Below are 26,177 nucleotides of genomic sequence, written 5' to 3'. Positions count from 1 at the left end.
GGAGTACCAAAATCTGCATAAGGTAAATATAAAACATTTATTTGACCGTATCCCATAGTTTCAGATATGCATATGAAACCGAAAGTTTTGTCACTCACTGAACTAGTTTATAAATAACATTAAAAAGTGGAACATTTTAATTGAACGACTGAAAAATCGAGATCTTATATTTTTTTAAACATGCCCTCGTAAGTAGGAGTCCGAAATTTTATAAATGCAATAATTTACGCAATGATTTGTAACAGTTTTTACTGAGGGAGGAGATTGAGGTATGTGGTATTTAAGATCAAACAAAGTAGTCAAGCTTACAGCCTGTATTTACTTCTGAAATTTACAAATCTACAAAAATAACAGTTTACTAATATAATAATTATGCGCAAACATTGGGATTAGCTTCATCCCTCGCCTGAATCTTATCCTGGCTTCTTTCGATCTTTTATCCCCCATTTTCAGGCTTTGATTGCAAATGTTACTTAGCGCAATTAGCAGAGCGAGTGTGCCACGTTACGCATCCGGGAGTGACCTCTACAGGCTGATATTTTTGGATGATGCTGAGCCTGGGGAATATTAAAAACGCTAATCTGAAATGTACGTAGAAATGTGCACTTTGAACAGCCGTAGTACGATACTGTAGGGATAACGCATGTTTTTTCGTGTTATAACATCTGCAGAATCCCGAGGGATTGGTTGGTACCCGAGCCCGTCAGGGCGAGGGTACCAAAGATTCCCGAGGGATTCTGAAGATGTTATAACACGAAAAGAACATGCGCTAACGCTATTCTAGCATAAAACGCATAAAAACCAGGTAAATGGATACATTGTCCTTCAACGTCATTGAATTTCCATGAAATGCGCGGTAAACTCTACATTGTTTTGTCACGTTGACGTCATTTCATTTTGAATTATCCGTTTTGGGCCGTAATGCATTTACGCTTTGCCACGGAACGTGCATATATAAAAAGGTGTTATAACAGCACGTGAGCGCGAGAATCTCTCTGTTAACACACGTTTTCTCTCCTTTTTAAAGGACCCCCAGAAAAGTGACAATAACAGAACTTTTATCCTAGAATGACATATCTCTCATACGTCACACAGTTGTGACGTCGTAGATATATTCTATAGTTTGTTCCATAGTTTTTATAACACATCTATTTGAATAATACTTTCCAAACCGAGAAACAGATTCTTTAAGAACGGCTGGGGAATTTCCCGGCCCGTAGCTACACTGAGGCACAGGGAGGCCGGTATTTCTGCCAAGATTATGAGAAAAAAAGGATATGTTTTGAGTCACCATCTTAAAAGGCATAACCGAACTGAGGCACTAGATATCTATTATTTCATTTTAATTTGTTAAACTATTTTCCGCCATTTTCTTAATATCACGAATAATTACACTCATAATACATGACCGTAGAGAGAGACTAAATTTTACCGATGCAAACGTGTATGTGCGTTTGTTCGTTGTTGTTAGGTAAATTTGAATGGTAAAGGCAAAGCCCCGACAGGCATTTATTTGGGAAAGGTTGTGTCCCACCCTCCTCCATAGGAGGGTTTGTGGGGGCTCCCCCAAAAATAGGATATATGATATGAAAAACACACTTTGTTGCGCTGTTTTATATTAAAGAGAATTCTAGCATAAAACTGCTGTTATTGTCACTTTTCGGGGCTGTTTTAACAGGAGAGAAAACGTGTGTTCACAAGGAGATTCTCGCGCTCGCGTGCTGTTATAACACCTTTTTATATATGTGCGTTCCGTGGCAAAGCGTAAACGCCATTCAGCCCCAAAACGGATAATTCAAAACAAAATGACGTCAACGTAAACAAAAACAACACAGACATTCCCGCGCATTTCGTGGAAATTTAATGACGTTGAGTGACAGTGTATTCATTCATCAGTTTTTAACGCGTTTTATGCTAGAATAGCGTTAGCGCATGTTGATCTCGTGTTAAAACATCTGCAGAATCCCTCGGGATACGTTGGTACCCTCGCCCTAACGGGCTCGGGCACCAACCAATCACGAGGGATTCTGCAGATGTTATAACACGAAAAAACATGCGTTTATTCCTACAAAATTACCCTTCACTCCGCGATCTACCCCCGGGGACTAAAAGCCGATTATGGTTCGTTTGTAATGTCTCTCTTGCGATGGAGGTCTCGGATGCAACACAGGACTTACTTTCTGAGAGGTGTATGTCTATAATATTCTTCTTGATGCAGCGCTGCTGATTTATCTCATACGAGTAAAATTAAATGTAAAAATGTTCAAACAATTTTCCCTAAAATCAAAGTTCCGTCTAATGTTGCTCTCATGCTGAAAAGGACATTAGTTTTCTATAAAAAAAAATCTTCTTTCATACAATGACAAGGATGTTGCTACAAAGACTGGATATCAGTATTATAACTCGCCACAGAGGTAAGAGCAAAATGCGTTTTTACAAATTGTTTGCGGCGTGAAATTAAAAAAAAACTTCTTAGGTTGAAAAAAACATTCAAATCCATATTAATTAATGATTACAGCATAAATGGAGTTTTCATCAATTGCTCACATACCACATGTTCTACTTTTCGTCTGCTTCAACAAGAAAATCGCGCTTAATATTCTTCAAATAAATGAACATAAACTGCCCCCGTTCTCCATCAATGATATTTTGATAAAAATGAAAAACATATAATTATAATGAAAATCATTAAGTTTCAAAAGATTTTGCTTTTGGCACCAACAAATTCATCGATTTATTCAGTTGAATCTTAACCAAACTTTTTAAATAAATCAGTCTGAAAAAACAAAAATTTAAAATTGTAGGGAAAATTTGACTTAAAGTAGCTAAAAAAACGTAGGTATGTAAACTTTTCTAGTGCCCCTACCTCACGATCCCGAGTTCCGTAAATCATTGCTCCGGCTATAAGTGCCCAAGTACGAAATGATGATGGTAGGGATGCGAATATTAATTCGGGATCCGAATGTTTCACGAATGAAAAATGCAGTCCTTGTGAATGTTTAGAAATGCTATTTGGTTGGTTTAACAGGCCTATTTTATTCACATTATAAAGGACATTTTGTTTATCTTGATAGACGTATACATTACATTTGCCTTAGCGGTCTCTTACAGGTATTAATCATTAAGTAGCCAATCAAGAAGCTTTGGAATCAAAATTTGCATACCTGCTTGAATCACAGAGTCACAGCAAAACCAAGTGTTAAGACCCTATTAGTCGCCTCTTACGATCATGCAAGGGTAAAACAGTGGTTCCAATTCTTTTCATACACAGATCGTCCCAGAACCACATGGGGCCTATATGGATATATTTAAAGCTGTAAGACTTAAAGTGTACTACACGAATATCATTTTTCTAGCATGATAAATATATAAATTTGCATTCGTATCAAATACTCACGAGTACAATTTTGAAGCAATGGTAAGGGTAAACTGTAACAAGAAGTTATCATTAGGTTCAACACATCTGACCGAAAGAGTTTTGCTATTGATCATTTAAATTCTAAATTTTACCGGAAACTTACTCTGTCACGCTCTTAAAAGTAGCTAAATACGTCTCTCATTGGTATAAGAAACTGTTTTTTTCCTGCTATTTTTGAATTACCTTACATTTACAGTATTATGGTTTCTTTGTTTAGTATATTGCCATACATTTAGAAACAAAGGCATTCGGCGCACTTGTTTGGTCAATAATCATGATATATATTATAAAAAAGAAAATTATAGACAATCCAGGACCCAAAAATAAATACAGCACCAATTTACTATATGAGCCGTGCCATGGGAAAACCAACATAGTGGGTTTGCGACCAGCATCCGCGCAGTCTGGTCAGGCACCATGCTGTTCGCTAACAGTTTCTCCAATTCCAATAGGCTTTAAAAGCGAACAGCATGGAGCCTGACCAGACTGCGCGGATGCGCAGGCTGGCCTGGATCCATGCTGGTCGCAAACCCACTATGTTGGTTTTCCCATGGCACGGCTCATATACTGATCAGTATATAGTAAATGGGTGCTGGATTTAATTTGGGTTCCACACACTGATGGCCAATATTTAAAACAGACATTGCAACCAAAATTTTACAAGATGATCATTATATATTTATATAGATACGCTCTAGAAGGAACTTTTGCTATGCTTTAACTTGTTTATAATATATATCATCATTATTGATCAAACAAATGCGCCGAATGTCTATGTTTAGAAAGTATAGAACAAGATTTTGTATTTTACCCGGTCCGTAATTTAAGAACCCGTGCTATATAGAGCGCCCGCTTGAATCTTTTTTTTAAACATACTGAAGAATATTCCTCCGGCCAATAATTGATAGCTGTCAGACTTTCTATATAGAAAAAAGAAGGGCATGTACACATTTTACTTCATAACAAAACTACTAAAATAAGAATCCTTAGATGCAAAAAAATATCCATGTTCAACATTTGATTCATCACACGCTATTTTTTTATGAAAAAAATCTTTAATCTTGATTTACCAACGCGACGATTTATAATGCCATCATTTCATCATTCGTTTTTCTTCTATATAAAATTGGTAAAAGTCTCATATATACGTTTGTTTAAAGCATTTTTTTTTTGGTATAAAACTTTTGATATTGACAGCGGTGCAAGCGATTTCTTAATCTCAATGAATATATCTTTTGAATGATATATTTCATTTTTGTAAAATGAAAAATTGATGAACCCACAGACGGTTTATTTCCACTGATTTTGAAGAAGAATTAACTTCAGCGCGAAGTTGTTGTGTAACGTCATGTGCAGACGATACAATAATGCCGCGTGAACATGCGGTATCGTGATCAAAAGGTTAAAGTAAATGATTTAATCAGTTTACACAACATGCTTAAAATAGATGTAGACAATAACTTAATTAAAATTTGCGTATAATAAAACAACGATAAAAGTTATTATCGATGAAAAATGTTGATAATCTTACCTAAGGCAAAACCAATATAATATGCTAATAATTAAAACAAAGAATTCTAGATATATACTACCTGGAATTCATTATTAGAGAATAAATTTAGAATAGCCTTGACGAAATTCCGAACTTCTTCACTTGACCTATCTATAGGGCATGGAAGGTACCAAAACCAATCTCGAACAAAGAATATGTAACAATTGTAACACAGGTATGATTTAGTCTGAGTTTCATTTTCTTCTCATATGTCCTAAATACAGCACTGTCAGAAACAAGTATTTAAAACGATATTATTAAACGTGGCCAAATATTTAAACATTCACAAATCTAATGTCGGAAAAATCCAAAATAATAATAAGAAATTTATCCAAATCAGGGACATAAATAGATGAATACATTATTCCTGATTTGGGGTAATGAAATTCATTACATAATAAACTGGAAAACAAAATGGCAAATTTAGTATATTTTGAACTGAGTTTCCTAAAATTTGAACAAAAATTTCCACTTTTTCTAACATGAACAAATGACACTATCGTGCTTTCTATTTAAAACTGAAACATTAAGTTGGCTGCCGCCAAGATAGCCATTTTCTTTTTGAAACTGTCATGTCATTTTCAATAGTTATAACTTAAAGGTTTTTAGAATGATTCAGAGTTACTTTGGCCTTAATGACTAGGCTTATTGGGATGGCTTATTTAATGAGTCTGATGTTTTGTATTTGCCATCCCTCTAATGGACAATTAATATAATGTACTAAACGTCTCAGTTTGACTAGCGTTACCAATTATTAGACAGCAGCTATCGTATGAAATCAACATAATAATTATACTGTAGTTAGGCATTCAATCATCTTTAAATATATACCTAGAGGTGGTTACACTGCCTGACTACGAAAGCAGGGGTCGTGAGTACGGACCACCACTCTACTAACACTATAGGATAAGAGTCCCGTGTATGGGTCCTTTACAGTTGAAACTCAAAAGAATCAGGGAAACTTCTGAAATTGGAGCGTATTCTGTATTTTGTAATATCCTTCGATGACCATAAATAAGTTTACAAACAAATAAATTTTTAATCATGTCATAATAGTAACCGATTAAATGTGCTGAGGTATTCGTTCGACTTATATCAGTTAGATTTTCATTCGATTTACCATGTCTTCGGTTTGATTCTCCGCTCAATAGTAAATAAACAAGACATTTTAAGCATACATAACTAGTACAATTGTAACATTTTATACATTCTAGTTGTGGGAGGTGAACGTTAGCGCTAGATGTGATGGAATCGGCGGTATCGCACCTGAGACAATCACTTGACTGCATCAAGGAGCTGCAAGCAGTACCAGACATTGTCAATCTTGACGGTCACAACCTAACTGTTGCTGCTTTGAAGCGTATTGCCAGTGATGAAAATGTCAAGGTCAAACTAACAGAAAAATCGGTGAAAGAAATAGAAAAGAATGCCAAATTTCTAGAGAATTTAGTAGACAATGATAGCAGTGTATACATATATGGTCTAAATACTGGAGTTGGTGGATCAGCGGATGTTCGCGCCAAGAACGCTGCAGATATTCAAAATTCTATTCTGCGACATCTAAACATTGGATTTGGAAGGACATTTCCGCCAGGTCCTGTCCGCGCAGCAATGGCTGTTAGAGCGAATTCACTGAGCTTGGCATATTCTGGGGTCTCTGCAAATTTTGTTCAAAAGCTTACAGATCTCATTAATTGTAATATCGTCCCGGCTGTTCCAATACGAGGATCTATTAGCGCCAGTGGAGATCTCATTCCTATGAGCTATGTTGCCGCCGCTTTGGTTGGAAGAGAAGACCTGAATGTTTTTTACAAAGGAGAGCAAATGAAATGCTTATCAGCACTTCGGGCTGCCGAAATAAAACCAGCGCTGATGGTACATAGAGACATGTTGGCGGTTGTGAACGGTACTTCTTTCACAGTGGGTGTGTCCGCTCCTGTTCTGTACGATGCCAATATCGCCTGCCTTCTAACCCAAGCTTGTACAGCTCTAGCAGTAGAGGCGCTTCATGGAACTACAGAAAGTTTTCATCCCATTATACAAGGTTGTATGCCTCACTGCGGCCAGATGGAAGTTGCCAAAAATTTGCGTGAGCTTCTTCATAACAGTAAACTAGCTGTTCAACGTCTAGATATGAACAAGAAAGAAACACTTTCAACACATCGTTTGAAACAAGATCGGTACAGTTTGCGTAGTGCAGCACAGTGGATTGGTCCAGTCGTAGAGACAATGAAAGAGGCGAACAGAAAGTTCCGGATTGAGTTACAAGGAGTCTCCGACAACCCAATTATTGATCATCGTACAGAAACTATTCTAAATGGCGCCAATTTCCAAGGAGAAACATTGTCACTTACTCTAGACCAGATGCGACAAAGTCTTGGGGTTTGTGGGAAATTGCTATTTGCCCAATTTTCTGAGCTTGTCAATGTAAATCTCAACTTTGACCTTCCACCAAACCTATCTGGGAGCGACTTTCACGTGGACTTCGGTTTCAAAGGAGCTGATATCGCAATGGCGTCCTACATGTCCGAATTAGATCACGTGATTAACCCAGTGAGTAATCACGTCGTCAGCGCTGAGCTTCACAATCAATCAGTGAACTCGTTAGCGTTGATAAGTTGCCGCCTTACCAAAGATGCTTTGGAGCTCCTCCAGATGATGTTAGCCAACCACTTAAACATGCTTGTCCAAGCCGTTGATCTTCGTTATCTTCGCAAAATGGCGTTGAAGCAACTATCTCATCTCAGTACACAGCACATTGAAATCGCCGAGTGCATTCATAAAACACACTGGTACGAATTTGTCCTCCGTCCCAATGAAATAATGAAAGAACTTGAAGTCAAAACTGATGGGAAAAAGTCATTGCTCGAGGCTGGACTAGTAGATGGTTTGCAGAGTGTATACAGCGAAATGAAAGAGGGGAGATGTCACACTGACAAAAGTCTCGGACAAGGTATGAATGCGTGATATTTATAAATGTTACTTCTAGACATTTTGTTTTTGATAACAAAATAATGAAGAATAAATATATACGTTACGATGGATTAAGTTGTAGCTCTCGCAATTATCAAAATTAAATTAATTCGTACGGAACAAAGCTTAGCGCGCGACAAAGCTTTTTAAAAATTAATTTCTACGAAGTATTAAATATTTCATAAAAAGCAAGCCATTTCATTTTTTTATGACAGCGTCCCTGTCTGTGGTTTTACATGCAGAAATGATACTTCCGATTCATCGGTTGCTATTAATGACATTCATTTCTCGTCTGTTTTAATTTGATCTTTCTTTTATTCAGGAACTCGTCGTCTGTATACCTTCGTTCGGGAGACATTGGGAATACCCTTCTATCATGGACAGGGACCAATGGACAAATGGATTGATGATATTTTTAACGCAATCAAAGATGGAAGGATTGATGACGTCGTCTTGGACGTTTTTGCAGAGAGAAATGGGTGTCATGAAAACTGTTGAAATAACGTAACGGTGTCTATTATTGTCCAAATTAAGAAGTGATCAGTTTTCCTCTGTTGTTACCATATAGCATAAACTATGTTACAGACAGTTTACCGGCAGTGTAATGCTGACGTGCGAGCCAAACTCTTTCCAAAATATCGGAATGATGTTCTCATCACTGTTCAGATGAATGCGGTCATTTTCGATCCAACACTAGTATCAGCACACCTTGGTTATTAATAGTGTTTGACATATTTCTCCAAGCTTTACACTCATAGTATACATATACATACATGTTTTTAAGATTGGCAGGAATGACTTACCACAAACCAACAAACGGGAAAACATTTATCTAAAACAGCAAATTGAAACCGACAGGTCATGACACGGCACTGATCATACATCTGTCTCTAAAATGACCTAAACATTAATTATATATTTACATCCTCATAAAAGATTAAACTGGCGACAATCAAAATTGTATTACAGCTAAAACCATTGGCATATGCTTCGGCCATGTTTGGCTTGTGAAAAAGATTTTTAGTGGCCGATTCAAAGCAATGTGATTGGAGATTGTACGCAACACAAGCGGGACTTCTGTGACATAGTGGTTATGGTCGCTGACCCTGAATAACTTCCTACCGGCGCTGTGGAATCAGGCCAAACTCTTTTTACCCATGCATGTGCATGCATTACTAGCAGTTTGACAAAATGCCAGCATGGGTTTTAGATTCAGTTTCGACAAACCGTAAATACGTCCACTTGGATATGAAAGTTTAAACACTCAATTTTTGACTTCGCATGTATGTGTTGAATGTTTAAAGATATTTTTGTTAGCATAAAAGCTACATTATACCATGCGCTCGTTTCGAGAAAAATATCGATTTTTACAGACGTTTTTGAAGGGGGAAACATGTTTTCGTCATAATCTTGACATTATTATTGTAGGAATCTTTAAATTTGCTTCCATCCGGGAGGAAGATGCATAAATGTATCTGATCGAACATAAAGCTAAAATTTACACGAAAAATCAATTACGGATACGGTATAGTCATTTCGGTCATTGTGCAAAAATATTTCAGGACATTTTTACAAGGAATGAAGTACTTGTATCAGACAACCTCCGAATAAAGACCACTATAGTTACTATAAAACCTGCTTTAAAAGGCCAATATTTTCTCTTCCCGTTTGACCATAAATTGCACGCATTAGTCGGCAAAGTGAAGACGCTTTCCTTCGCTGATGAATGACCTTTGAATCCTGGCCTATCCCACTGCGGTGAGTCCCCCAGCAAGGCAATTCATGGTCGCATCAACAGACCCAGCTGTGAAAAACTGAGTACCAGCAAATTTCTGGTGGTAAGGTACAACTGTTTTAAATTATGCTCACTCAAAAGCTCGGCAGAGGTTACGTAAATTGTTGCACAACGCGACGGTAAAAATTTACCTTTACTGTTTAAATTTAAATGAACCATTTTTCTACGCTTCCTATGAATGGTCTCCATTGACAGGTCAAGCCCGCCCGCTTAGCTCAATAGGGAGAGCGTCGGTCTACGGATCGCGGGGTCGCGAGTTCGATCCCCGGGCGGGGCGTATGTTCTCCGTGACGATTTGATAAAAGACATTGTGTCTGAAATCATTTGTCCTCCACCTCCAATTCATGTGGGGAAATTGGTAGTTACTTGCGGAGAACAGGTTTGTACTGGTACAGAATCCAGGAACACTGGTTAGGTTAACTGCCCGCCGTTACATGACTGGAATACTGTTGAAAAACGGCGTTAAACGCCCCCCCCCCCCCCCCCACCTTCCCCGCAAAAAAAACATCATTGACAGGTTTGACTGTATACAGAATATATAAATCCGACCGACATTTTGATTAAATATTTTGCTTCGATCAGGAATACCAAAAGAAATAACGTATCAAAAGAATGAATCATTGCGTGGAACATTTTTGTCTGTCAAAATAGCAGTGTTGTACGTTTCGTGTATGCCAACTTGTTCGGACTTTTAACTTTGGCATTCATTTTGCAATCGTTTCTATTTGGCAGAAACATTAGCCTCAGTGAGAAGTGTGCCATGTGCAAGTAGTTTCAAGATCAAATGTATGGTGATGATAATTTTTTTAGGAGCTTCAGATTCAGGAACAGAATGATTTACATACATATTCATGAGTTAATTGCGTGCGTGTTTCAACAATCTTTCAGTCATATAAACGACGGTGTCTAATTATATATAGCAGTGATCACAATGCCCAACTTTATAGTGCTGCCTCACTGAAATATCACGCCGTAGACACGTAACATGATACCCAACCCAGTCACATTATACTGACACCGGGCTGACCTGTCCTAACACTATCCTCCAGGCGCGTAGCTACCTATACGCCAGTACGCCCGTGAATCGACATAATTTTGCCATTTTTTTTCTTTCTTTCTTTTTTTTACATCTTTATCCTAGATCTAGACTGGATGAGTTCCAATTAAGTAATTAGTGTACTATATATGATAAAAGGGGCCTTAATTCAAAGCTCGGGTGCTAGTTTTAGAATATGTCCATGGCCGTAGCGAGAGACTAAATTTTACCAAGGCAATTGAGTACGCGCGTTTGTTCATGGTTGTTGGGTAAATTTGAGTGGTAAGGCAAAGCGACGACAGTCAGAGGGGTTAGTTAGGGAGGTTGTGTCCCACACTCCCCCATAGGAGGGTTTGTGGGGCCGATCCCCCAAGAAAAGTAGGATATTTGATAAAAACACACTTTGTTGCGCTGTTGTTATAATTAAAAGAAAAAACATTACCCGTTTACTCCGCGATCTACCCCGGGTACTTATACCGATTTGTGGTTCGTTTGTAATGTGTCTCTCTTGCGATAGAGGTCACAAGACCTACATTTTTGGAGGTGTATGAAGAATATTCTTCTTGATGACGCTTATTCGAGTAAAATTAAATGTAAAAATGTTCAAACCATTTTCCCTATAAAGTTCCGTCTAATGTTGCTCTCATGCTGAAAAGGGCATTAGTTTTCTCTAAAAAAAGTTCTTCTTTCATACAATGACAAGGTGGATATCAGTGTAACTCACAGCAGAGATACGTGCAAAAGGCGTATCAAATCATAAATACATTATTTGTGACGTTAACTTAGAATTAAACCTCATTAGGTTGAAAAGAACATTAAAATAGATATTAATTGATGATTACAGCATAAATGAAGTTCCATGAATTGATTATGAAACCACATAACCCCGCGGCATTACCTATTGTCTGCATATAACGCTTCAACAGCAACTTAGCGCTTCATATTCTTCGTATAGGATAGACAACGAGTGACCGTGTCTATTCGATATATGCCCGAGCGCAGCGAGGGTATATATCGAATAGACACGGTCACGCGTTTGTCTATCCGACTTAGACCACGTGACATAAAAGCTGTAATCACAAAACTGTGCCGTATAGCTTCTATTTCCGTAAGTGTACCGTTAGCGCTTACTTACCAGTTGCCTATATGAATGTATGCATGTTAGTTTTCAAAAATTCTGTGTTCTCCAAATACATGTACCGGATTTACTAAAATTTGACGCTCATATACACTTTGAGTCAGCTGCAGTCGTTAGTGATGAGCACTTAAAATGTGAAAATACTCTAAATTAAAACTGCTAGACAATATTTTTTGTTTGGTGTGGGCATATTTGCGAAAAACTAGGACAGAAACTGATTCAAGACGATAGACAGTTTCCAAAACCATAAAGTAAAGGTAAACTGGTATTTTAAGTATTTTGTTTAATGGTAAGTAACCACTTTTAATTGGTATCTTAAATTACTAAATTACTGCATTTTACTGATCAGCGTTAAATGTTTTGTTGTTAATTTTGATATATCTAATGCATAACACTCGTAGGAATAACAATATATCACATATGCTATAATTGTTCTATTTTATTACAGATGTTTGCATTTGTAAGGATCGTGCAGATCCAGTGTTAGACCAACAAGAAAGCTATGGCAGAGATTGCGTTATCTCCAAATGAAAATGTCCCAGAAACAATTACAATTGTTGTCATTTTTAAGTGGGGACGTTTCAGTGATGTGAAAATTCCATATATAGTATATACCCTTTTGGTTCTACATTGTTATTCAGCGGATCGCTGGATTTTTATATTTTCTATCTAATGTAAATACATGTGGTTATGGAAACTGTTATTTTTGTTGCTTTGTTTTTAATTTTTACACGTACAATGTATTAGATATTCTAAGTTTCGTATTTCTGTCATGTCACCTCTTTTTATTGATATCAAGTAACCTGAGCCGTTTTAACAATATTATTTTATTTTACCCTCAGGTCATATGTTTTTATGAGACGTTTATGCTAATCTTCTTTTTAAACCCATAAATAACTAGTGAGAATATTGCAAAGTCATTTTACCCATTAACCTGTATTGTTAGATGGCAAACTGACACGTAACCTGCGCGTTTAATGCTCCAGGTTCTCCCAATATATATACGACGTTACTGTTGTATATGAAATATAGACGGGTACAACACTGCTTTGCGATTGGCTATTTACGGATTATCGTGGTCTAAAGAATTAGTGAAAATAAACCGCACCGTTGCCCCATCAACGACATTTCGGCAAAATGAAATACATATGATATAAACTAAAATGATAAATAATTAAGTTTCAAGTGATTTTGCTTTTGGCACCAACAAATCCGTCGGTTTATTTTGAATCTAAACCATGCTTTGAAATCAGATAAGGTTTGGAAAAAAATGAATTTATATTGTAGGAAATTAAACATAAAATCGCCAGAAAACGTAGGATGTAAACTTTTCTTGTGGATGTTTTTGCTCCGGTTGTAGGTGCCCAAGTACGAAATGACGATGCGAAGAGCGCGAATTTCAATTCGGGATCCGAATGTTACACGAATGAAAAATGCAATCCTTGTGAATGTTTGGTTATAGCTATTTGGTACGTCTTAGCACGCCTATTTTATTACATATATAGGGGGTCAAGGCGTAGCGCAACCAATTCTGAAGCTATTCAGCGGAGGGATGTGAAAAAGGGAATCCACTTCCCTTTGTGCAGGTCAGTTGAAACTCCCCAAGGGTGAAGATTCTGGGAAAAGAAATAAAACTTGTAGCTTCTTCGGAAAGCGACTGGTCAGTATGACCGGAGTAGATCTATAATGCACATGGCAGGCACGTAACTCAACATACTAACATACGCACAGACATATCGTCATTTTTCGACAATAAAATATCAAAAAAGAAAATCAATAAATAAAATTTAAAGGCTGAAGAGGTGTAAGATGAAATAAAGATTCAGAGACTTTTTGTCACGCATTTAATATTAAACTGCGATAGAGGTATACATTACATCCTGCCGTAGCGGTCACCTAACTTTTTATTAGTATAAAATACTCGTTAAATTTTGAAGGAATGGTAAGTATAAACGTGCAACAAGAAGTTTCTATCTCTTAATATCATTAGAAAGCAGCTGTCAACAGCTTTTTTTCCCATTTTGTTTTACAAATGCAATGATGCTGCAGCTTATGTACATATAACATAGTAATGTGATCCAAGCAACTGAAACGCAAAATACTTAGTTTGCAGTATTCATTTCGCTATTTACATTAAAAAGCATTTTTTCCATTGTATTGTAATTTTTTTTTTTTTTTTTTTTTTTTTTTTTTTTTTTTTGCATTTAGCCGCAATGTTTCGATTATGATACAAATGTATCTGATATGATATACTGTCATTTTTACACAGTAAACATATTTTGACCGCCATTATATCTGATAAATCTTTTGAAGATTACTAAAATTTCTTCATTGACGTGTCTGAAAGGATCATGAAAGGATATCAAATTATGTTATGTCATCCACTTTTTGCAATAGTGTAAAACTTATTTTGACATAAACCAGTATCATCTACATTTGAGCACGGTGAACATTTACAGTGAAATTAAAGTGCGCGGCTACAATAGAAATTATTATATGAATAACAATTGTGTAATATTTACTAAGCTGTATGATTAGGAGTACCAAAATCTGCATAAGGTAAATATAAAACATTTATTTTGACCGTATCCCATAGTTTCAGATATGCATATGAAACCAAATGTTTTGTCACTCACTGAACTAGCTTATAAATAACATTAAAATGTGAAACATTTTCATTGAACGACTGAAAAATCGAGATCTTACAGGCCCGTAGCTACACTGAGGCACAGGGAGGCCAGTGCCTCCCTGTTTTTCTGCCAAATTTATGAGAAAAAAGGATATGTTTTGAGTCACCATCTTAAAAGGCAAAACCGAACTTAGGCACTATTTTCCGCTATTTTTTTTAATATCACGAATAATTACACTATACATGGCCGTAGCGAGAGACTAAATTTTACCGAGGCAAACGAGTATGTGTGTTTGTTCGTGGTTATTAGGTAAATTTGAATGGTAAAGTCAAAGCCCCGACGGGCATTAATTTGGAAGGTTGTGTCCCACCCTCCTCCATATATGAGGGTTTGTGGGGCTCCCCAAAAAACAGGATATATGATATGTAAAAAAAACACACTTTGTTGCCCTGTTTTATACTAAAGAGACAAATTTCCCTTTCACTCCTCAATCTACCCCGGGTACTAATACCGATTTATGGTTTGAATTGTGTCGCTCTTGCGAAGGAGGTCTCGGATGCAACACAGGACTTACTTTTTGGGAGATGTATGTCTATATTATTCTTCTTGATGGAGCCGCTGATTTATCTTATACGAGTAAAATTAAATGTAAAAATGTTGAAACAATTTTCCCTAAAATCAAAGTTCCGTATAATGTTGCTCTCATGCTGAAAAAGGTTTTCTATAAAAAAAGTTCTTCTTTCATACAATGACTGGGATGTTGCTACAAAGACTGGATATCCAGAGGTAAGAGAAAAATGCGTTTTAACAAATCGTTTGAAGGGTGAAATTAAAATAAAACTTCATAAGGTTGAAAAGAACATTCAAATCCATACCAATTAATGATTACAGCATAAATGGAGTTTCATCAATTGATCACAATACCCCGTGTTCTACCTATCGTCTGCTTCAACAAGAATTTCGCGCTTAATATTCTTCAAAATAAACGAAATTCTAACACGACCAGCGAAAAACCTACATACATGTAGAGAAAAATCTATCTCGGGTTATTCATCAATAAACCACCATTGAACTGTGCTGCACGCGCTTCGTGTTTTGGCTATTCCAGCTATACACTGCGTGTTAAGTTTTATGAATGAATCTGTAAATGATTTGTAACAGTTTTATGAAGGGGAGGAGGTGGAGGAATGTGGTGTTTAAGACCAGAAAAATCAATCTGGCTACGGTTCCTGTATTTCCGATACGGAAATACAAATCTACCAAAAATACAGTTTACTGATATATGCGCAAACACTGACACAGCCTCATACCTTCGCCTGATATGTTTTATTGCTTCTTTCGATATTTGATAGAATTCAGCCAGATCTAGCTGAGAAAAAAGTCGAGCGTGCTGTCTTTGCTGTCTTACGGACAGCTCTTGTTTTTATTAAGCTTTAATGTATTTTAGGTCGTAAGATATATCAGTTTTTTAATTAACGATTAGCACCCTTTTACACCATCTTGGTTTTAACACTGTAATTACATGTACATGTGAGAGGATAGACATAGTGTAGTATACAAAATTGTCTTATAATTCTAATGTATTTAATGACTGTGTACAGATGTTTAAATTAGGACTGGGACGATTACTCGGTTAATCGGATCCGGTTCAATTACTATGTGAAACCGGTTTCAATTTTGCAAAACCGCTAATCGCTCTTAAACAATAAATATCACGAATCGTACTTTATCTTTATATATTTCTAATTTCTTTGACCAGCACATTGACCCATAGTATATTTCCCTAAAACACATCAATCAACATAATCATTAGTCTTGGATTTGCCCGTCGTAAAATATTCAAATTGAAATACACCAAAATATGACTAATTAATTATCAGACTGCTTGCAAATGATGAAGTCCGTAAGTTCCTAATGAAGTCAGCTGCTGGAAGTACCTTGATACGGTCATCAGAAAAGAAAAGAGCATTTTCAATATAGCGGCCGATTAACCGGTTCGATTCGATTTCAAACAAATGATTAACCGGTTTCAAAATTTTGAAATCGTCCCGGCCCTAGTTTAAATATGCTAATTCTTTTATGTATCTGTAATAAGGGCTACAATAAAGACTAAATATTCGATATTTTACCCTTTTTATTTTTAGGCTTTGTCACAGTTTCAAAGCCATATGTAAAACAGTTTACACTACATATGAACTGGTACGGAAAACTTAACCAAGATTTTACGTTAAAATGGGCCATAATTCGGTCAAAATCCTTGACAGAGTTGTGTACTCTAGCCTAAAACTTGACATGGTGAAGGTACACAAGTGTTGAAAGTTTCAAAGCCATATGACAAAAGGATTTGTCAAAATGTGAACTGATACGAAAAACTTAACCAAGGTGAGACGACGACACCGTTGTGAGTAGGATAGCTCTCCTTATTCTTCGAATAGTCGAGCTAAAATGAAGATTTAGGGAGACATTTTGCACACATTTGATAAAAATATAATCTATTAAACTGTAATAGAGGTATAGAATAAATCCTGCCTTCGCGATCAACTGTATTAAGTAGCTATTCAGCATGACTTAAGCAGCCGTCAAGCAGTCACGCTGAGTCGCTTCCTTTGATGGCTGCTTAAGATAGGTTTGCTATAGTCCCATTCGACTTAGTTTGCTAAAAGAGTAAGAACGCAGAAACTATTGTTTTGAATGGAAAGTACTTTAATATTGTTTTGATATATGGGCAACACCATGAGCCCTCATCCTTGGCCCTGATACTACAATTTGGGAGCTTATTTGAAAATGAAAGGGGAAGATCAAAGTTTGAATTTGGTATCTGCAATGAATTACTTAATTTGTTTGACACAAATATTATGGATATATTTAAAGCTATGAAAACTAAAAGTGCAATAGTTTGAGGCTGCTGTCTGTTTCTATTATTCGTAACGGAGTTATCAGGTGCTTTTTTATTCCTATTTTATTTCACAAATTCAATGACACTGCAACTTATGCCCATATTACCAAGTAATGAGATCCAACCAACTAACAACTAAAAAGGCATAAAAACTACTTTGCGGCATTCATTACGCTTCATACATTTTAAGATCATTTTTTCCACGGTATTGTATATATTGTTTCATTTAGCGTGTTTATATTACGATGCAAAAGTAACTTAATATGTAACATCCTTGACTCCAAAACTTGATTTAGTATTACTGGCTTATTTGGTAAATCGTTTGAAGATATTTAAATTTCTTTTCTTTATTTGCGTGTCTGAATCATGAAATGAATATCTTAAAATGTCAACCTGACATCAGTTTATTGTTGTTGTTGTAAAATCATTTGTTGAAAATCTTTCACTGTATAAATTAAACTTCAGTAAAGAATGTGAGTGGGATAGTTTTTCTTGTTTTTTATATATGATATCTGATATGGTTCGAATAACATTATACCAAGCAAGCAAACATGACCATATGCCTTTAAATTGGCGTTTTAGAGTGACAATAATCGCAAATAGGTTGGCTGTTTCAAAAAGTAACAAAAACATGTTTGAAATGCAGAAAAACGCACGAAATGGCATCCTAAATAAATCCCAAGGGAGCATGCCCATGGACCCCCTACCAAATGCCTCCCTATTTTTTTACCTCTGGCTACGGGCCTGTCTTATATTTTTTTAAACATGCCCTCGTAAGTAGGAGTCCGAAATTTTATAGATGCAATAATTTACGCAATGATTTGTAACAGTTTTTACTGAGGGGAGGAGATTGAGGTATGTGGTATTTAAGATCAAACAGAGTCAAGCTACAGCCCTGTATTTACTTCTGAAATTTACAAATCTACAAAAATACAGTTTACTTATATAATAATTATGCGCAAACACTGGCATTAGCTTCATACCCTCGCCTGATCTTATCCTTGCTTCTTTCGATCTTTTATCCCCCATTTTCAGGCTTTGATTGCAAATGTTAGGCTACTTAGCGCAATTAGCAGAGCGAGTGTGCCACGCTACGCACCCGGGAGTGACCTCTACAGGCTGGTATTTTCGGATGATGCTGAGCCTGGGGAATATTAAAAACACTAATCTGAAATGTACGTAGAAATGTGCACTTTGAACAGCCGTAGTACGATACTGACATATCTCTCATACGTCACACAGTTGTGACGTCGTAGATATATGCTATACTGCAATAGTTTGTTCCATAGTTTTTATAACACATCTATTCGAATAATACTTTCCAAACCGAGATCAGATTCTTGAAGAACGGCTGGTAATTCCAGGCCCGTAGCTACACTGAGGCACAGGGAGGCCGGTGCCTCCCTGTATTTCTGCCAAGATTATGAGAAAAAAGGATATGTTTTGAGTCACCATCTTAAAAGGCATAACCTAACTGAGGCAATAGATATCTATTATTTCATTTTAATTTGTTAAACTATTTTCCGCCATTTTCTTAATATCACGAATAATTACACTCATAATACATGACCGTAGCGAGAGACTAAATTTTACCGATGCAAACGTGTATGTGCGTTTGTTCGTTGTTGTTAGGTAAATTTGAATGGTAAAGGCAAAGCCCCGACAGGCATTAATTTGGAAGGTTGTGTCCCACCCTCCTCCATAGGAGGGTTTGTGGGGGCTCCCCCAGAAATAGGATATATGATATGAAAAACACACTTTGTTGCGCTGTTTTTATATTAAAGAGAAAAATTACCCTTTCACTCCGCGATCTACCCCGGGTACTAATGCCGATTTATGGTTCGTTTGTAATGTCTCTCTTGCGATGGAGGTCTCGGATGCAACACAGGACTTACTTTCTGAGAGGTGTATGTCTATAATATTCTTCTTGATGGAGCGCTGCTGATTTATCTCATACGAGTAAAATTAAATGTAAAAATGTTCAAACAATTTTCCCTAAAATCAAAGTTCCGTCTAATGTTGCTCTCATGCTGAAAAGGACATTAGTTTTCTATAAAAAAAAAAAATCTTCTTTCATACAATGACAAGGATGTTACTACAAAGACTGGATATCAGTATAACTCGCCACAGAGGTAAGATCAAAATGCGTTTTAACAAATTGTTTGCGGCGTGAAATTAAAATAAAACTTCATTAGGTTGAAAAGAACATTCAAATGATTCTTCATTTAATTTGATTTTAGGGAAAATTGTTTGAACATTTTTACATTTAATTTTACTCGTATGAGATACATCAGCAGCGCTCCATCAAGAAAAATATTATAGACATACACCTCTCAGAAAGTAAGTCCTGTGTTGCATCCGAGACCTCCATCGCAAGAGAGACATTACAAACGAACCGTAAATCGGCATAAATGGAGTTTCATCAATTGCTCACGATACCACATGTTCTACCTATCGTCTGCTTCAACAAGAATTTCGCGCTTAATATTCTTCAAAATAAATGAAAATAAACTGCGCCGTTCTCCATCAATGATATTTTGATAAAAATGAAAAACATACAAATTATAATGATAAAGCATTAAGTTTCAAATGATTTTGCTTTTGGCACCAACAAATTCATCGATTTATTTTGAATCTTAACCAAACATTGAAATAAATTAGGTCTGAAAAAAAAAAAAGATTAATATTGTAGGAAATTAGACATAAAGTAGCTAGAAAACGTAGGTATGTAAACTTTTCTAGTGCCCCTACCTCCCGATCCAGAGGTTCCGTAAATCATTGCTCCGGCTATAAGTGCCCAAGTACGAAATGATGATGGTAGGGATGCGAATATTAATTCGGGATCCGAATGTTTCACGAATGAAAAATGCAGTCCTTGTGAATGTTTAGAAATAGCTATTTGGTTGGTTTAACAGGCCTATTTTATCACATATAAAGGACATTTATGTTGAACTGTGATAGACGTATACAGTACATTTTGCCTTAGCGGTCACTTACATGTATTAATCATTAAGTAGCCAATCAAGAAGCTTCGCAAACTGACTATTCTATTGTGCCGAATAAAAAATACTAAGACATTGATTTGATATACTTATGGGCAACACTTCGGCTGATACTACAATACTGGAGCTTATTTGAAATTGAATAGGGAAGATCAAAGTTTAAACTAGTATCTACAATGTTTGACATAATTTGTTTTAGACAGGCACTTTGGATATATATATACTTTTTTTCTCTCTTTTTTTTATTTGGGTTTTACGGCGCACCAACACAGTATAGGTTATATGACGCCAAACAGGACTGCAAATTTTGGTTTCACATCTCATTTACATGGAAATAAAAACATGAGGTATGGAATCAAAATTTGCATACCTGCTTGAATCACAGAGTTACAGCAAAACCAAGTGTTAAGACCCTATTAGTCGCCTTTTACGATCATGCAAGGGTAAGGCAGTGATTCCAATTCTTTTAATGCACAGATCGTCCCAGAACCACATGGGGCCTATATGGATATATTTAAAGCTGTAAGACTTAAAGTGTACTACACGAATATAATTTTTCTAGTATGATAAATATATAAATGTTTATTCGTATAAAATACTCACGAGTACAATTTTGAAGCAATAGTAAGGGTAAACTGTAACAAGAAGTTATCATTAGGTTCAACACATCTGACCGAAAGAGTTTTGCTATTGATCATTTAAATTCTAAATTTGACTGGAAACTTATTCTGTCACGCTCTTTGGAATAAAAGTAGCTAAATACGTCTCTCGTTGGTATAAGACACTGTTTTTTCCTGCTATTTTTGAATTACCTTACATTTACACTATTATGGTTTCTTTCTGTTTAGTATATTGCCATACATTTAGAAACAAAGGCATTCGGCGCATTTGTTTGGTCAATAATGATGATATATATTATAAAAAATCATTTATAGACAATCCAGGACCAAAAAATCAGTATATAGTAAATGGGTGCTGGATTTATTTTGGGTTCCACACACTGATGACCAATATTTAAAACAGACATTGCAACCAAAATTTTACAAGATGATCATTATATACAGTACAACCTCTCCAGAGCCTCTCTTAAGCAAAAACCTCTCTATAACAACATCATCAAATTTTCCCTAAGCTGAAATATATTATGAAATTTACCTTTCCAGAACAACAACCTCTACATAGTAGTCAATATTTGTATTTACCAACGCGACGATTTATAATGCCATCATTTCATCATTCGTTTTCCTTCTATATAAAATGTGTAAAAGTCTCATATATGCGTTTGTTTAAAGCATTTTTTTTTAATAAAACTTTTGATATGACAGCGGTGCAAGCGATTTCTTAATCTCAATGACTATATCTTTTGAATGATATATATTTCATTTTTTGTAAAATGAAAAATTGATGAAACCCACAGACGGTTTATTTCCACTGATTTTGAAGAAGAATTAACTTCAGCGCGAAGTTGTTTTGTAACGTCATGTGCAGACGATACAATAATGCCGCGTGAACATCCGGTATCGTGATCAAAAGGTTAAAGTAAATGATTTAATCAGTTTATACAACATGCTTAAAATAGATGTAGACAATAACTTTGCGTATAATAAAACAACTGCATAACATATAAAAGTTATTATCGATGAAAATTGTTGATAATCTTACCTAAGGAATTCATTAGGCCTAAAAAAAAAATTCTGTGTTTCCGGTAACATGCTGAAAAAATTAGGGTAGGTACATGTAGGTCGGAATTTTTTTTTTTTTTTTTGGAATTTTTTTTTATTAAGGGGGAAACATGATTACAAATAAGGGGGTTATGCCTTTAGAGCATCAGTAAGTTGATTTCTAACATCAATGGCTATGTTTAAAGCATAAAAAGTGCAGTTTTGCATCTTTTTATTAAAAAGTTGAAAAAAATATTCTCCAAGGCCATAAAAACATTTAGGGTAGGGCCAAAAATTTAGGGTAGGTCGGGATACCGGAAACAAACAATTTTTTTACGCCTTATTAGAGAATAAATTTAGAATAGCCTTGACGAAATTCCGAACTTCTTCACTTGACCTATCTATAGGGCATGGAAGGTACCAAAACCAATCTCGAAAACAAAGAATATGTAACAATTGTAATACAGGTATGATTGAGTCTGAGTTTCATTTTCTTCTCATATGTTCCAAATACAGCACTGTCTGAAACAAGTATTTAAAACGATATTATTAAACGTGGCCAAATATTTAAACATTCACAAATCTAATGTCGGAAAAATCCAAAATAATAATAAGAAATTTATCCAAATCAGGGACATAAATAGATGTATACATTATTCCTGATTTGGGGTAATGCAATACATTACATAATAAACTGGAAAACAAAATGGCAAATTTAGTATATTTTGAACTGAGGTTCCTAAAGTTTGAACAAAAATTTCCACTTTTTCTAACATGAACAAATGACACTATCGTGCTTTCTATTTAAAACTGAAATATTAAGTTGGCTGCCGCCAAGATAGCCATTTTCTTTTTGAAACTGTCATGTCATTCTCAATGGTTTTTAGAATGATTCAGGGTTACTTTGGCCTTACTGACTAGGCTTATTGGGATGGCTTATTTAATGAGTCTGATGTTTTGTATTTGCCATCCCTCTAATGAACAATTAATATAATGTCCTTTAGAAACGTCTCAGTTTGACTAGCCGCTAGTCTAGCGTTACCAATTATTAGGCAGCAGCTCGTATGAAATCAACATAATAATTATACTGAAGTTAGGCATTCAATCATCTTTAAATATATACCTAGAGGTGTTTACACTGCCTGACTACGAAAGCAGGGGTCGTGAGTACGGACCACCACTCTACTAACACTATAGGATAAGAGTCCCGTGTATGGGTCCTTTACAGTTGACACTCAAAAGAATCAGGAAAACTTGGAGAAAATTGGAGCGTCTTCTGTATTTTGTAATATCCTTCGATGACCATGAATAAGCTTACAAACAAATAAATTTTAATTATGTCATAATAGTAACCGATTAAATATGCTGAGGTATTCGTTCGACTTATATCAGTTAGATTTTCAAAATGTATAGGAATCAATTTATAGTCATTCGATTTACCATGTCTTCGGTTTGATTCTCCGCTCAATAGTAAATAAACAAGACATTTTAAGCATACATAACTAGTACAATTGTAACATTTTATACATTCTAGTTGTGGGAGTTGAACGTTAGCGCTAGATGTGATGGAATCGGCGGCATCGCACCTGAGACAATCACTTGACTGCATCAAGGAGCTGCAAGCAGTGCCAGACATTGTCAATCTTGACGGTCACAACCTAACTGTTGCTGCTCTGAAGCGTATTGCCAGTGACGAAAATGTCAAGGTCAAACTAACAGAAACAGCGGTGAAAGAAATAGAAAAGAATGCCAAATTTCTAGAGAATTTAGTAGACAATGATAGCAGTGTATACATATATGGTCTAAATACTGGAGTTGGTGGATCAGCGGATGTTCGCACCAAGAACGCTGCAGACATTCAAAATTCAATTCTGCGACTACTAAACATTGGATTTGGAAGGACATTTCCGCCTGGTCCTGTCCGCGCTGCAATGGCTGTCAGAGCGAATTCACTGAGCTTGGCATATTCTGGGGTCTCTGCAAATTTTGTTCAAAAGCTTACAGATCTCATTAATTGTAATATCGTCCCGGCTGTTCCAATACGAGGATCTATTAGCGCCAGTGGAGATCTCATTCCTATGAGCTATGTTGCCGCCGCTTTGGTTGGAAGAGAAGACCTGAATGTTTATTACAAAGGAGAGCAAATGAAATGCTTATCAGCACTTCGGGCTGCCGAAATAAAACCTGCGATGATGGTACATAGAGACGGGTTGGCGGTTGTGAACGGTACTTCTTTCACAGTGGGTGTGTCCGCTCCTGTTCTGTACGATGCCAACATCGCCTGCCTGCTAACCCAAACTTGTACAGCTCTAGCAGTAGAGGCGCTTCATGGAACTACAGAAAGTTTTCACCCCGTTATACAATGTTGTATGCCTCACTGCGGCCAGATGGAAGTTGCCAAAAATTTGCGTGAGCTTCTTCATAACAGTAAACTAGCTGTTCAACGTCTAGATATGAACAAGAAAGAAACACTTTCAACACACCGTTTGAAACAAGATCGGTACAGTTTGCGCAGTGCAGCACAGTGGATTGGTCCGGTCGTAGAGACAATGAAAGAGGCGAACAGAAAGTTCCGAACTGAGTTACAAGGAGTCTCCGACAACCCAATTATTGATCATCGTACAGGAACTATTCTAAATGGCGCCAATTTCCAAGGAGAAACATTGTCACTTACTCTAGACCAGATGCGGCAAGGTCTAGGGGTTTGTGGGAAATTGCTATTTGCCCAATTTTCTGAGCTTGTCAATGTAAATCTGAACTTTGACCTTCCACCAAACCTATCTGGAAGCGACTTTCATGTCGACTTTGGTTTCAAAGGAGCCGATATCGCAATGGCGGCATACATGTCAGAATTAGATCAAGTGGTTAACCCAATGAGTAATCACGTCGTCAGCGCTGAGCTTCACAATCAATCAGTGAACTCGTTAGCGTTGATAAGTTGCCGCCTTACCAAAGATGCTTTGGAGCTCCTCCAGATGATGTTAGCCAACCACTTAAACATGCTCGTCCAAGCCGTTGATCTTCGTTATCTTCGCAAAATGGCGTCGAAGCAACTGTCCCATATCAGTACACAGCACACTGAAATCGCCGAGTGCATTCATCAAACACACTGGTACGAATTTGTCCTCCGTCCCAATGAAATAATGAAAGAACTTGAAGTCAAAACTGATGGGGAAAAGTCATTGCTTGTGGCTGGACTAGTAGATGGTTTGCAGAGTGTATACAGCGAAATGAAAGAGGGAAGATGTCACACTGATGAAAATCTCGGACAAGGTATGAATGCATGATATTTATAAATGTTACTTCTAGACATTTTATTTTTAATAACAAAATAACGAAGAATAAATATATACGTTACGATGGATTAAATTGTAGCTCTCGCAATTTTTAAAATTAATTAATTCGTACGGAGCAAAGCTTAGCGCGCGACAAAGCTTTTTAAAAAGTAATTTCTACGAAGTATTAAACATTTCATAAAAAGCAAGCCATTTCATTTTTTATGACAGCGTCCCTGTCTGTGATTTTACATGCAGAAATGATACTTCCGTTTCATCAGTTGCTATTAATGACATTCATTTGTCGTCTGTTTGGAATTTGATCTTTCTTTCTTTCAGGAACTCGTCGTCTGTATACCTTCGTTCGGGAGACATTGGGAATACCCTTCTACCATGGACAGGGACCAATGGACAAATGGATTGATGATATTTTTAACGCAATCAAAGATGGAAGGATTGATGACGTCATCTTGGACGTTTTTGCAGAGAGAAATGCGTTTCATGAAAACTGTTGAAATAACGTAACGGTCTCTATTATTGTCCAAATTAAGAAGTGATCATCTTCCCTCTGTTATTACCATATAACACAAACTATGTTACAGACAGTTACCGGCAGTGTAATGCTGACGTGCGAGCCAAACTCTTTCCAAAATCTCGGGATAATGTTTTCATCACTGAATGCGGTCATTTTCGATCCAACACTAGTATCAGCACACCTTGTTTATTAATAGAGTTTTGATCTGACGTGTTGATCAGTGTTGATATATTGTTAAATAAATATATAATAATTTAATAAAACAA

At 36.4% G+C, this 26,177-nt stretch overlaps 1 protein-coding gene across 3 annotated transcripts; it reads left to right on the top strand.

Annotated features, from left to right (window-relative positions):
- LOC123547312 (uncharacterized) lies at window positions 1–26,177 on the top strand. 3 transcript variants are annotated; one of them, XM_053551534.1, is made up of 3 exons: window positions 1–22; window positions 6,185–7,923; window positions 25,716–26,177. In XM_053551534.1, exons 2-3 carry the CDS (start codon window positions 6,216–6,218, stop codon window positions 25,889–25,891), a joined length of 1,884 nt encoding a protein of 627 aa, XP_053407509.1. In that variant the 5' UTR covers window positions 1–22; window positions 6,185–6,215; the 3' UTR covers window positions 25,892–26,177. The 3 variants fall into 3 exon arrangements, with proteins under 3 accessions (XP_053407509.1, XP_053407508.1, XP_045190239.2); XM_045334304.2 differs by lacking the exons at window positions 1–22; window positions 6,185–7,923 and adding exons at window positions 14,264–14,471; window positions 23,636–25,374; XM_053551533.1 differs by lacking the exons at window positions 1–22; window positions 25,716–26,177 and adding an exon at window positions 8,266–12,615.

This window comes from Mercenaria mercenaria, chromosome 9, assembly GCF_021730395.1.
Source record: "Mercenaria mercenaria strain notata chromosome 9, MADL_Memer_1, whole genome shotgun sequence".
Taxonomy (NCBI): Eukaryota; Metazoa; Mollusca; class Bivalvia; order Venerida; family Veneridae; genus Mercenaria; species Mercenaria mercenaria.
This window is presented reverse-complemented; position numbering and strand designations above follow the sequence as displayed.

Excerpts from the sequence above, each read along its gene's own strand:
- LOC123547312 (XM_053551534.1), top strand. The coding sequence starts at position 6,216 with ATGGAATCGGCGGTATCGCACCTGAGACAATCACTTGACTGCATCAAG. Across the intron at positions 7,924-25,715 it reads TGACAAAAGTCTCGGACAAG|GAACTCGTCGTCTGTATACC; the intron begins GTATGAATGCGT and ends TCTTTCTTTCAG.